Below are 14,221 nucleotides of genomic sequence, written 5' to 3'. Positions count from 1 at the left end.
AGTAACCTTTATAGGTTCCCTATGTTGATAATGAATCTTCTGATACAGTATCGCGGACCCTCTGTAACTTTATTGTGCCTGTTCTTTATGCACAATCATCCAGGGTTATTTTTAGCAATGCTGATTCTATCTAACAACCAAGCACCAGAACCTGATCTGAGAGCGATTACTCAGCACAGTTTCCCTTTTCAGTCTCCGTACGGCGGTTACACGGGGGATTGTTATAATGTGAGGCCTACTAGTGGGTCTGATGACGTGTTCTCATGCCACTGAGGTAATTGAATTCTAGGTGCAGGAAAAGCTATGGGCTGTGAAGGATCCAACTTTACAGGAAGCCATATCAACAGCCAAAATAATAGGAGAATCCAGTGCCTGCCTGAAGGAAATGGAGCATAAAGAAAACAGGAAAAAATGAAAAGAGGGAGTGTAAAGACAACAGGAGAGAAGGAGGAGAGGGAGCACAAAAACAACAGGAGAGAAGTAGGAGAGGGAGCGTAAAGACAACAGGAAAGAAGGAGAAGAGGACGCGTAAAAAGAAAACAGGAGAGAAGGAAAAGAGGGAGCGTAAAGTCAACAGGAAAGATAGAGAAGAGGGAGCATAAAGACAACAAGAAAGAATGAGAAGAGGGAGCATAAAGACAACAGAAAAAGATGAGAAGAGGGATTATAAAGACAACAGAAAAACATGGGAAGAGGGAGTGTAAAGACAACAGGAGAGAAGGAGGAGAGGGAGCACAAAAACAACAGGAGTGAAGGAGGAGAGGGAGCGTAAAAACAACAGGAAAGAAGGAGAAGATGGAGCGATAAGAAAACAGGAAAGAAGGAGAAGAGGGAGCGTAAAGAAAACAGGAAAGAAGGAGAAGAGCGAGCGTGAAGACAACAGGAAAGAATGAGAAGAGGGAGCTTAAAGACAACAGGAAAGAAGGAGAAGAGGGAGCGTAAAGTCAACAGGAAAGAAGGAGAAGAGGGAGCGTAAAGTCAACAGGAAAGAAGGAGAAGAGGGAGCGTAAAGTCAACAGGGAAGATGGAGAAGAGGGAGCGTAAAGACAACAAGAAAGAAAGAGAAGAGGGAGAGTAAAGACAATGGGAGAGAAGGAGGAGAGGGAGCACAAAAACAACAGGAGACAAGGAGCAGAGGGAGCGTAAAGACAACAGAAAAGAAGGAGAAGAGGAAGTGTAAAGACAACAGGAGAGAAGGAGATGGGTCAGCGGCTAGAGCTGATTCATCCCAAGTTTGACAGACGTTAGAAAGCATTAACTTTGCAAATAAGAAAGGAGGTGGTGGTGAAGGATAGCCATCAAATGGTGTAATTATGGTCAACAAGGGATCTTCTTGGAACAAGTCATGTAATAGATGTGGACGTTTGTATCATAACACTGATTTTGAGAATTGTGTTGCACTTGATAAAGAATGCAGGAAGTGTGGGAAAAAAGAGCACTTTGTTAAGGTCTGCAAAAGTAAGTCAAGGAGAAATGTTCCTTCGGGTGATGTGGAGGTGCCATTTGAAAAAGTATTTAGCTGGGAGTAGATAGTGATCGAAGAACATGCAGGCTGGAAGCAAAATTAATCATAAATGGAAATGAAGTAACCCTTGTGTTGGACTTTGGATCTATGCTCACGATTATACCTGAAGATTTGTGGGACAAAACATGGGGGAGATCTATTTGGAATCGAAGGGCATAAATACTACTGGAATCCAAGGTGGTACTATAGATGTGTTGGGATTTATGTGGGCAGAGGTGTTCTTTACGGGTAGGAAAGTACAAGGAAAAGTTTGCATTGCCAAAGTTGGTCATCCCATACTAGGGTGGATGCACCAATTTGTTCTGCACATCAACATAAATCCAAGTTCAGAGGATCAAATCATGGTGGTGGAGGAAACAGATGTAAAATAAATAGTTTTTTTGTTTTTTAGAGTTTTATATAGCGCGAACTAGACACGAGGCATTGGGTATCAGAGCGCTTTACATGAGCACCAGTTTCATTACAGATGAACACAATCATCTTTGTTAGGCACAGGGAGATTAAGTGATATGCCCAGAACCACAAGATGTTGAGCGTCGTTGCTGAGCCTCGAACGCGGTTTCCCAGGTCTGAGGTCGACTGCTCTAGCCATAAGGCTACATCCTCTCCCTTGTTGATAGTGTATGAATGTTTTCAAAACCAAGTTAAGAACCCTGAAGGAAAACGTTCACTGTATCGTTCTTAAGGAAGGGGTTCAACCAGTGTGAAGAATGAAGTCACTCCAACAAGTAGAAGTAAGAAAAGTGTTTTGTTTCCAAATAAGAGAAGCCCCCATCCAGCACAGTCTCCTCCAGTGACTTCCAACTCCAGCTGCCGGAGGGCTTCATTGGTTGTACCCAATGAGAGGAGAACTGGAAATTTGAACTCAAAGCAAACAATAGAAACATAACAATCAAGTAAGCATGGTCAATTGCTAACATCAAGTCCACTACATCACTTTCCCCTTTTCAAAATTAAAATAAGATGATGCTGAAATAATACTGAGAAAACTAAATACTTTTCTAAACTTTAAATCTTTGTTTTCCCTTTCATTTCAATAAAAAATCTTTACACTTTGAAGACCTGGACACATTGCGATGCACTCTACCATTATGAACACAACCTCTCATTCAGCTGTGAATCAGAAGAAACTCGATCACCAGAATCATCTCTTCCAGATTCATTCAGTGAAAATGATGAAGTGTCTTCTGGCACTTGAGATTCTGCATTCATATCAGAAAATGGCTCTGCCGGTTGCAAACGTGAGTTATTTATAGTGGGGACTGAGGGGCAGATTTACAAGCCCCATGCGCCACTTTTGCGTCACTTTTCCGTCACTTTTCCCATGTTAAAAGTGACGCAAAAGTAGCACAAGGGGCTTGTAAATCTGCCCCTGAATCTTTATCATTTCCTCTGAATCACCACAAAGCCTCAGACTGATCATCATCTGAAATATGGGAATTCCCAATTTCTTTTTAGTTAGCCAGCAAGTCCTGAATCTTGGATATGAGATGGCAATCTAAAATGATATTTTTATTGAGTGTGCGAGGGCACGTACATAAACGAATTTCACCTGTTTTTCTTCCGAACAATCATAATGGATTTAACCCACTTGGAGGAATCAATATTTTGAATTTATTACTTGTTCCAAAGTTAGTTTAATCAAACATATTTTGTTCTAACATCCCTTTCGAACCTTTTAGCAGTTTGACCACTTGCACTGGAGATGTATAAGGTGGCTCCCCCTTTTTAACTTTGTATGTTTTTTAATTAAAACCCAATCTCTAATTTGCAAATTTAAATATTTCACATTGTATTATTCATCAAAATACTTTTTACTTAAGGCTTGTTGACGTGAATCCCTATTACAACCTCTTTGTTTATATCACATTTGGATTTGTTTTTGTAATCAAAGACTTAATCCAATCCGTGCATAGTTTTGAGCGTGGACCGTGACTAGGTAACAGTCCAAATTGTGCAAATTCATTGCTTAATTTTAGCCGGTGGTTTCCCATGCACAGCACTGGCACTAAATTGTCAACACCGGCACTTATGACAGTCTGCCACATGATGGCGCTGACTGTCTAATTTAGAGATGAGCACAACAACAGAGGTTTATTAATTCACGATACATTAAAAATGACTATTACCTGCGCTCAAGCCATTCTTATACCTTTGAGGGTCTGGAATAGTCTGAATAGTCACACTTTTAGGAATGTAATGGTTCATAGTTGTATTGGTACTGTCATTGGCAGCGCTTACCAGGGCAATGTTTGGTACAAGCTGCAGTAGCCTGCTGGCAAGGGCCTGATACTTATTTTTTATTTTTTTTACAAATCAAACACTTATTTACAGATTTAGCACTGGTGAGGGTTCTGTAGATTCCTGTCCTTACAGGCGAGGACCTGTGTCACACCTGTGTTCTGTTTGCATTGTTTGAGTGGTAGCTTTTGATGGCTGCGTATGTTGCAGTCCTGAAATGCAGTGATGCTGTGCCGCGCCTGTGATCTGTCTGCAGGGAATTTGTTGAGTGATGGATCTGTACTTTCTTGAATGGTGAGGCGAAGATGCTGTGTCACACCTGTGATGTAACTACATGGTGCATATGATGATTCTGTCGGTTACGTCTACCTCTGAAAACTTCCACAGCGTTTACTGGTAAATTTGTGTCGTGAAGTTTTACGCCTTTACGCCTGACAGTCCACTGGAAGATAGTAGGGTACCTCTGAGAAGCTCCTCTATAGGTGAGACTAACCACACTTACACAGGTTAGTTGGAAGCTATCTCAAGATAAGAACCCGCACCTAACAAAATACCCTGCTTTAAAAGCCCACAACCAACAGTTGACAATTATATCCACCACAGACCCCTTCCTCTGCGGCACCTACATTTTTTGTGCATTACGAAACCCCAACAGCGCGCAGACGCCAAGGAAATGGCATACACTGCGCCACACAAAAACGGCCCAATGCTTAATCTGCTAAAAGCTGGCAAGCCTGTGGTGTCAGATATACAAAGTGTGCCACTTGCTCACACTTTTGCAGACTGGCAAAGTGGTGCTCTGGGTCTGTCTCTGGAAGTTGCAGGTGGAAAGGGGTAGAGTTTCTCGACTTTCTATCACTTTGGAAATCTGTGAGTTCTTGTCATCTGATATTCTTCCATTGCTGGATGAAGCTCTTATGTACAGTATATTTAGTGACTTTTATGCTACTTCATTAAGTAGCCTGGGTCTGGGCATTTCATACATATTGTATAGGACACAGGAAAGGCGACCTTTAGGAGTTGGCTGAATTGGATCACGTTCCTAAGAGGGGCGGACAACATAACGGCAGACAGCTCACCACACCACCAAAAAAGGCGAGATGTGGCTCCCCCTAGACAACTACCTGGGCACGCACAAACCACCTTAGACAGAGACCACTAGCCTCCCCACAGCCCATACATTGGCGTGCGGCATATGAACGCCCACGCCACACTTTCCTGTCCGCTCTCCCCTTCTTCTCTTTCCCCTATCCTCCTTTTTCTCTTCTTTACTTTCCTCGCACGAGGGCTGTACGCAGAACGGCCGTGTGCCAATGTGAGCCAGCACCATGCCAGACAACGAATGTAACATGCACCTAACTATGTCAACCTTATGCCCACTGTAACCTTATGGCGCATAAGACACCAGTACTGCCTTCACTTCACATGTTCTGTTAAAATCTCTTTAATAAAATCTTTTGAAATCATACATATTGTAATTCAGAATAGGGGTGCCCAGCATTGTTGCTGATGGTACATGTGACTCTTCCACTCACTTTGTATTTTTACTCACTTGTTATAGCCAAGTCTGCCCTTGTGTCGCTGGGGTGATGGCTGTGGTGGTATGGCAGGGTGGGTAAGGTAGGGACTAGTGGTATTTCTCATTGGGGTTCCCAGCTTTGTGCCAGGTCCAAAGACTGCCCCACCGCTTGGATGAAGGAGAAGAGTCCAGGGTCGGACTGGGACCGAAAATGGCCCCGGGCACCAAAATCAAAGTGGCCCTCATTAGTGATACAAAAAGCTGAAAAGTGGCCCGCGTTTCCAAATTAGGGCAGTTTTTTGAACGTGTGAAAACACGCTGGGTAAGTGTTTGTGTGTTATGGAAGACTGCATGGATTTGAGCTTACCGCAGGCCATGTTTGTTTTAATATCCGGGCAATCAACAGTAAAACCAGACCAGCAGCCCAAAAAACAGGCCCACTTACTGGCGTGTGAGCCCGGCCCGTCGAGCACTGCTCATTGCCCTATAGGGCAGTCCGACCTTGGAAAAGTCTCACCCAACTCTATCTTACCCTCTCTGGTTGGCAGCCCGACCGCAGTTATCCGTTGTGGGTCACTCACTTGCTGCCTAACTTAAGGTATGGACAGTAGGGGTTTTAACAGTTCTGGCCACCTTTGGCTCTGTCTCCAGTTTTAAAGACGGCGCATAACAAGAAATGTCTCGGGGAATGTCTCCAGCGTTGGCTCGAGCTAGACTAGTCCTGTTTGTCCACCCCTTGAGCCCCAGAGCGTCTTGTCCCACCTCCCCGAGAGAGCTTCAAAGAAAATTTCATGGCCAGTCAGGCCATGAAAACCTAAGCGAGACATTCAATGGCGGCGTGACGAACTTGGGAATAGAAATCCAAGTTGGTGACAGCCTTCAAGTGTATTACGGCAAGGGGAGGCGGAAGCAGTGGTTTTTCCGTGTATAAACACCTAAACAAACAGGTGCCCGCCATTGGCGCTAAGAGCGAGTTTTTGGGAATGCATTAACAATTAAACCCTCATCGGCATTATTTTCTGAGGAAATTCACACTATAAGTCAAGAATCTAGGAAGTCCACGGCGGTGGCTTGTTACTTTAGATTGTGGTTTCTGGTCCTGATGAGAACCCCCTGAGTGATAGGGGTTTGAAATGCGTAGACCATTTTGTGTTTCCACTATCAAACAATTGTTCTTATATTTTGATTAATACTTTTGGTGCACTGTTAAAAATTGTTTTGTTTGAAAATCTTCTTCATATGAATAACTGGGGCACATTTGTAAATACCCTAAGTAGTACTTGGTTTGGATAGCGGCGTGGCCTTTTAAAAAAAATTAAGATTGGCCTACTAGGACTTTGTGGTGTATGTTTAGTGTGGTGATTGTTTGAGTGGAGTTGGAATGTTTGTGAGTGTTTGTTTGAATAATTGAATTGGTAATGATTGGAAGTAATAGTATGTAGTAAATATTTATTTGTTTTGTATCATATGTATGTATATATCCCCTACATGTTTCTCAAAAGAAAAAATATTTTTGAATACTGGAAATAAAAGCAATTAATAAGCGTATTGGTGTTTGGCTTGGTTATCCTTGCACTAGCTATTCAGTGTTGAAAATTTTCATCAGTATTGGCACTTTCTTTGGTTTTTGGTTCAGTCAGGCGCCAGGCCTTGCAGGCACTCAGCCAATCAGATTCACTCAGTCATTGCCACCCGGCATGGTCTACCCACGCGCAACTTATATCTTTCCTGCCACGGGCCATGTCAATGTCCCACTGCCTTTTCACTTGGACTCAACAACTCAGACACAGTACCCTCAAGCTTGTTTTGCTATATGTAATTGAGTGTGTATTTAGGGAGTGGAGGCAGGGAAAGAGGGACACCACATTTAATTTTATGCTTATTGTTCATTTTAGGAAATTTCAATTCAACCCAAAGTTAGGGATTGACAACCCGGCACTGTCCCTGGCAGATGACATAGGTGAGTTTATATTTTGATTTTGGGGGCTATGGACCGCTTGTTATTGAGGATGGGTGGGAGCGGAGGAGGAATGCCACCAGGGGAGCCTTATGAGGGCCAAAAAGTAATTCTTGGGGTGTTAGGGGGCGGATCGGCTGGTCTGCTCAGGATAAGTTCATATGTAAACTTAGGTGAATGCTACTTACTGCTAGGAGTAGGGATAGCAAAATGGAAGCTTGTGTTAGGAGAACTTTGGAGCCTTGGCCAGCTATTTGTTTCAATGGAGGGGAAAAAAGGATATATATTGAAACATTTCGGTATCTTCATTCGATGAATAAATACCAAACTCATTTCTTCCCTCAGAGTCCGAGGGTCCCCTAACTCCCCGCTTCTGCTCACTGACCAAGTCAGAAGGGGGTACCTTTGGTTTCTTCCTGCGTCGGGAGCTTGGTGGAGCTGGACATGTCATTCGTCAGGTGGAGGTCGGCGGTCCTGCTCAACATGGCGGGCTGCAGGATGGAGATCGTCTCCTGGAGGTGAATGGCGAGTACGTGGACGACATGAATCCCATGAGGGTAAGGAGAGGCACTTTGCACCTAGAATCACTCGTCCTGGGCTGGTGAAGCCCCTACTCTTTTACCTGCTTGTTCCCTCTACCCCGCTTCTCTGGCATTAGACTCCCCTGGGGGTGTGCCTAAAAGGTGCCATTAAATACTACACTTAGAAAAGTAGCTTTTAACTAATGTTCAATCCACTTTGGGGCATTTGTCACATTTCCTTTTGCTCTGCAACTAAATTGTAAATCCCTCTAGCATCCCAGACTTGCACTACTCTTTTTGTAGCATATTGCAGTGCACCAAATGATAACCGGACAGCATGTGTCAAGGCACACATGAGCAAATCTCTCTGAAATCTGCTTCCACATGGGCATCTCACAATTTAGCAAAGCTAGGGGCATATTCACAAGGGAAGTGACTGAGTGAGGTGTTAGCCTTCTTGGCTTAACGCCTCACTCCGCCACTTCAGAAATGCAGGGCTGCACTGTATTTAGAAGAATATGGTGCAGCCCTGCGTTTCCCCCTGCGCTGGAGCTATACTTAGAAGCCTAGCACCAACGCCATGGTGCAAGGGTGTCTGAATGCAGGGGAAGATTGTTTATGTACAGAAAGGTCCCCCTTCCTGCACATATACAATCTTGAAATACTGATTTGTAACTTCTATGTGTGCTGCTTAATGCAACACACATAGAAGTTGCAAAACGGCATTTTAAATAAATGATTGTTTATGTGCAGGAAGGGGGCCCTTCTTGTACAGAAATAATAATTGGCCTTTTGCTGTTTTCATGTGTGCTGCCAATGCAGCATACATGAAAACAGAAAAAACGAGGAGAAATGAAACATTTCTCCTTGTTGCCCCAGGGTAAGATCAAGTTTTCCCCAGTCTTAATTCTGGCGCTGCCTCCTATTTACGTCTCCCTTGTAAATAGGTTGCAGCGTCAGAATCAATGGGTGTTGCGCCGGAACACCCTCAGCAACACCCATTACCCTCCCCTTTCCCTCTAAGCATAGCGTGAAAGGGAGCCTTATTTACAAGGCAGCATTAAGCCACGTTAAGTGGCTTAATGACACCTTGTAAATAAGGCGAAGCCCCTATCGCCACAGGAATGTCCTAAAAACTGACATTCCTGTGGCGATAGGGCTTGTATATATGCCCCCTAGTGTCTCAAGATGTCCTCCAGGACAATTTTTGTAAATACATTGAAAAGCTTCCAGTGTAAATTGAAGATCCCTCCGATATATCTTCATTTGGTGTACAGAAAATGCTTGTGAACTTTTTTTCTCTTTGATACCATTCTAAACCAAGGGGCACAAGCCCCTATCGCCAAGAGAACGTCACTTTTTGCGACGTTCCTGTGGCGATAGGGGCTTGGCCTTTTTTACAAGGCAGCGTTAATCCACTTAACGTGGCTTGTGTTAGGCCACTTAACGTGGCTTGCGTTAAGCCACTTAACGTGGCTTAACGCTGCCTTGTAAATAAGGCCCCCTTTCACACTATGCTTAGCGTAAAATGGGAGGGCAATGGGTGTTGCAGTGGGTGTCCCATCACAACACCCATTGATTCTGACACTGCCCGCTATTTACAAGGGAGGCGTAAATAGGAGACAGTGCCAGAATTAAGACCAGGGAAAACCTGGTCTTACCCTGGCTCAACGAGGAGAAATGTTTCATTTCTCCTCGTTTTTGCTGTTTTCATGTTTGCTGCGTTGTGCAGCACACATGAAAACAGCAAGAGGACAATGATTAATTATGTGCAGGAAGGTCCCCCTTCCTGCACATAAACAATGATTTTTAAAAAATGCCGTTTTGCAACTTCTATGTGTGCTGCTTTAAGCAGCACACATAAAAGGTACAAAACGGTATTTCAAGTTTGTTTATGTGCAGGAAGGGGGACCTTCCTGCACATAAACAATCTTCCCCTGCTCGCAGACACCTTTGCACTATGGTGCAAGGCAGTGCTTAATTTGAGCCAGTGCTTTCCGGGTGCTCAGCACGGGCACTCAATTGGTTTCCGGTGCTCTGCACCAGCACCTAATTGTCAACACCATACTTGGAACAGGCTACCACATGGTGGCGCTGCTCATCTAATTTAGAGATGAGCAGAACGGTTGTTTAGGAATACAATATACATTAAAATTGCTAATACTTACCTCCCCAGCCATTCCTTTGCTTTGGGGGCCTGGAATAATCTGAACTGTCGCATTTACATGCGAGAGAGATAGTTAGTAGTTGTTTTGGCAGCGATGACAAGGGCAATGGGTGGTGCAAGCTGCAGTGGCCTCCTGGTCAGATCCCTGTCACTTAATATTTTACAAATTAAGCACTGGTGCAAGGATGCCTGTGTTAGCACTATGCTGCTAAGTGTAGCACCATCACAGGGGGAAACACAGGGCTGCGCCATATTCTTGTAAATATCATGCAGCCCTTTGTTTCGGAAGTGGCAGAGTGAGGCATTGAGTCAGGAAGGCTCACGCCTCATTCCACCACTTCCCTTGTGAAAATGTCCCCAAATGTGCACGCAGTCCACCTAATTCTCACGGTCCAAATTTTTGTCTACCATCTCAGAAAAAAACCTCAATAGGCTCATGTTATAAAATCTGTTATGCATCATCCATGCAGATTAACGCTTATACTGCATCTTTCTAATTTGTCTGCAACATGTTCCCTTATATTGGTCATCTAGTGAATGGTGTCACCGTAAGTCTCAAAACCAAGCAGACATAATGAATCATTCTGGAATGCCTAATAGTGATGGTGAGAAATGCTGAATGGTTAATGGGGGCCATCCCGGTAAATGATGTCACAATAGGTAGGAAACATGAACAAACATCAAACAAAGGAACATTCTGGAATGGCTGTTGTTGGTGATTGTTATAGATGAAGGACTTTTAAAAATATTTGGATTGGGTAGTATCAAAAATCAAATATTACACCCAAATCTGTGCATAGATAAAGTGCATTTTGGCACTGCAAATTGATGAAATAAAGAAGCAGAAGTAATCAAAGGAGCATTATAAGACCCGGTCAATACTTTCAATAAATTGGTAAATGGAGGGCAAGTCATAGAAAAGTGTAACCAATCACCCAGGACATTCATTTGGAATCTAATAGCTCAGGCACCAAGGGGAAAATCTTGTCTAAAGTTCTAGGTGTATAATATAGCATCTATCTTGAAAAAAAGCCATCCTTTGAAAATTAGCTGCCAGCAACACTTTGTGGCCCATTGTACAGATCATTTACAATTGGCTAGAGCTTATAGTACAATCCGTGGCTTTTTTGATTGTATCTAAAATGTTGGGGACCACTATGAGATGAAGATTATGGTGCATCACTTTAACCCCCCCCCCCGATCCCGAAGTAACTTAACAGTCCTATAAGCAAAGTTATTAATCACAGGAGAAATATTTTTTAATAGAGATTAAGGATTTTTCCTATAACAGGTTTACAGTGCTTCATTTGAGCCAGTGGTTACAGGTGGTGGCCACTGACACTCATTTTTGCAGACTGGGACTTATTTTTCCTCAACGAACTGTGATCCAGAGCAAGAAAGAGAAAAACACAAAAGGGGGAACAAAGAGAAAGAAAATGATGGAATAACAGTTACACAGGGAGAAAGCAAGGATGAAAAATAACCTGCAAATTGAGTTAAAGAGGTAGGGTGTGTCTAGTAGTTGATTGAAGAGGCATGAGGTGGAATCAAGAGGATGTCCTCTTGGTTCCGGGTACTCCTAAATTTGATGGCGCCTGCTGCGAGCCAGTGGCGTAGCTGGCCATACTGCCTCCCAGGGCGGCCACTAAGGTTGCCGCTTGGGTGCAGGTAAGAATGGGGGGTGTCGGCTGATGGACGGCTTGTTCCGGGGGGTGGAAGGGCGACCGACAGACGACATGATCTATGGGTAGGGGTGGGAGGGGTGGCGCCGACGGGCACACCTTGTTGTCGGGGCGGGGAGGGTGATGGTAGTCGACAGACACAACACCTGCTGCCCATAAAAACAGTGCCACCCAGGGCGGACAACCCTCCCCCCCCCCCCCAACCCCACCCTCAGCAAAGTCACTGCTGCGAGCATACAAACAGAACTTTGGGCCCTGGCACTTGTTCTTTTACAAATTAAGCACTGGTATGGGGGAAATGCGTAAAGGAGCTGTGAGCCCCATTCTCACTGAAACACATCCCCCAACACTCCCCGCATCGGATACTGGAGACTGCAGAACAACAGGAAGTGCTCGTTCTCATGAGTGGCAAATAAGCCCAACCGGGAAAGCCCCCAATCCTGAAGATGTGATGGACCACCTCCCAATGAAGCCGCCACTCGTGATCCGCTGAGAATTGCCAACTGAGACTGTGCGCACGAACATTTAGCACTCCCACCAGATGATTTACAGTTACACAAATCTGATGATTCTGAGCCCAGGACCAGAGTCGCAGAGCCTCTCTACAGAGACGATACAACCCAACTCCTTCCTGTTTGTTGATATACCACATCGTAGTAGTGTTGTCCATCAGGACCATGACCAACTGACCGCAAAGGGAGAGAAGAAAGGCCTTGAGAGCCAAACATATTGCCTGCAATTCCAGAAGATTGATGTGAAGCAATCTCTTCTCTGTAGACCAAAGACCCTTGATCTCCAGATCCCCCAGATGAGCTTCTCTGGAATGCTGGTGCAAGGGGTAATTCAAAAGGTGAGAAATACACAGGCAGATGTATCCATAAGAAATAGCCGTGCTTGCAGGTCGCTGAAGAAATCATGTTCGATTAATTGGGTTAAGAGTCTGATATGGTCTGATTGCTTTGAACAGCTAGAGCTCCTTCTTTAAACTATCAAGTATCATCCTTTCTTCACCAAACCCCGTCACGCAATCCTTTGTTTAAATATGAACAAGGGTTTTTTTGTACACACTGCCTGTTTCTCAATCTTTTTGGCCATGCTCCAGAAAGCACACCGATATTTTCTCACCACACACACTGCATATAAATATAGGCCGTATATGTGGAATACAGTTTTTATGAATATTTTAATGTATTGTTCTTTCAGTCATCTTTGTGTGTGGTCATTTTTCGTTTCAGTGGCCGGTTTATGTGGTTTTTAATTCTTTTTGATTGTAATTCTGCACTTTTAACTAGGTTCTGGTCCAGTCTTTTGAGTAGGGGCCATTGTCCTAGAGAGTGGGCCCCAGGTGGACACTGTTTCTGAGCCCAGTTCACCTGATGGTGTGAAGAGTCTCAGTAATTGTGAGCCATTGGCCTCTTTTGGCACTATTAGCTATTTTTTTGGGGCTCACTATATTTGAGACCCAGTACTCTGTATCCTGGGATGCCTTCACTTTCATGACAGTCCTTTTCCGTCACAGCTATTCCCCCACTGTCATGATCATCTCTTCACTATCGCAACTATCCCTTCACTGTCTTGACTAAACCTTCACCGTCACAACTATCCCCTTACCGTCATGACCAAGGCTTCAGTATCACAACTATCCCGTCACCGTCATGACTAACGCTTCACTGTCACAACTATTTGCCTCACTGTCATGATTATCCCTTTACTGTCACAACTATTCCTTCATTGTCACAAATATTATTCCTTGTCGCTCCTTCCTGCAGGTCGCGCAGAAGATTATGGCAGGGGGGAGACGCGTCTCGCTTGCGGTCCTGGATGAGAAGTCCTACTTGGAGGCCAGGGCGCGTCACCTGAACATGGCCATGTTACTGCCGGCTCACGCCCCACCTCAGGAGCCTGGTGCACGTCCTAGGCTCTGCCATGTCCAACGGATCCAAGGTGGCTTGGGGCTTCGCATCTCAGCGGCAGAAGGTAAGAGTGTCATTAGAGACTGAGGGACAGCCAGGAGGGGGAACTTTTTAAGCAGTGTCCTAAAAGTTCCACGGTATCACCGCAAGACAAGCTCCCCAACGCTTTCATTGTGCCTTCAAAGTTCTGGTACTCCAGGACCAGAGTGCCCAGTAAGTGTCACCCCTAGCGTTGTCCTTAGTGATAATTATTTATTTCGCTTTTTTCTTAACACAACTTAACAGATTACCAAAATACCGAGGCTACTATAGCATGAGCCTCCTTCATGAGTTCTGTAGTGCCCAGCAGTAATACAGTACCACAACCTTGCCCCATACTGCTCCAACACTGCCCTGTCGTTTCCGTAGTAACCGCTGTAGTAGTAGCAATCCACATGCGCACAGGAGCAGGTACCACTCCTTTGGAATATGGAACCCCATTTAAACAAACACTACATCAACCAATGGAAACAATAGAACATTCAATAATAGGCTTGTATGATAAAGTATAACAGGATTCACTAGCAAACCTACATGCATGTACAAATATATATAATAACTACACATATACAAACGTATATATAATTGCTACAGTACCTCAGCACTGCACCGTCATTGCTATAGTACCCCGTGTGGACCTGTCAGTGCTGTAGCACC

General features: G+C 44.3%; 1 protein-coding gene across 4 annotated transcripts in view; it reads left to right on the top strand.

The window, feature by feature from the left end:
• The window catches only part of NHERF4 (NHERF family PDZ scaffold protein 4), a 51,855-nt gene that overhangs the window by 26,442 nt on the left and 11,192 nt on the right, over window positions 1-14,221 (top strand). For all 4 annotated transcript variants that reach the window (XR_013608814.1, XR_013608813.1, XM_078682184.1 and 1 more), the window contains exons 3-5: window positions 7,181-7,245; window positions 7,588-7,799; window positions 13,382-13,589. Coding sequence is in view for 2 of the 4 variants with exons in the window: in XM_078682184.1 (XP_078538310.1) it covers window positions 7,181-7,245; window positions 7,588-7,799; window positions 13,382-13,589 (485 nt within the window). In the remaining 2 variants the exon portion in view is untranslated. The remainder of the gene's footprint in view (window positions 1-7,180; window positions 7,246-7,587; window positions 7,800-13,381; window positions 13,590-14,221) is intronic.

This window comes from Lissotriton helveticus, chromosome 3_1 (assembly GCF_964261635.1).
Source record: "Lissotriton helveticus chromosome 3_1, aLisHel1.1, whole genome shotgun sequence".
In the NCBI taxonomy this organism is placed as follows: Eukaryota; Metazoa; Chordata; class Amphibia; order Caudata; family Salamandridae; genus Lissotriton; species Lissotriton helveticus.
Note: the sequence above shows the minus strand (reverse complement) of the source record. Positions and strands in the feature narration are given on the sequence as shown.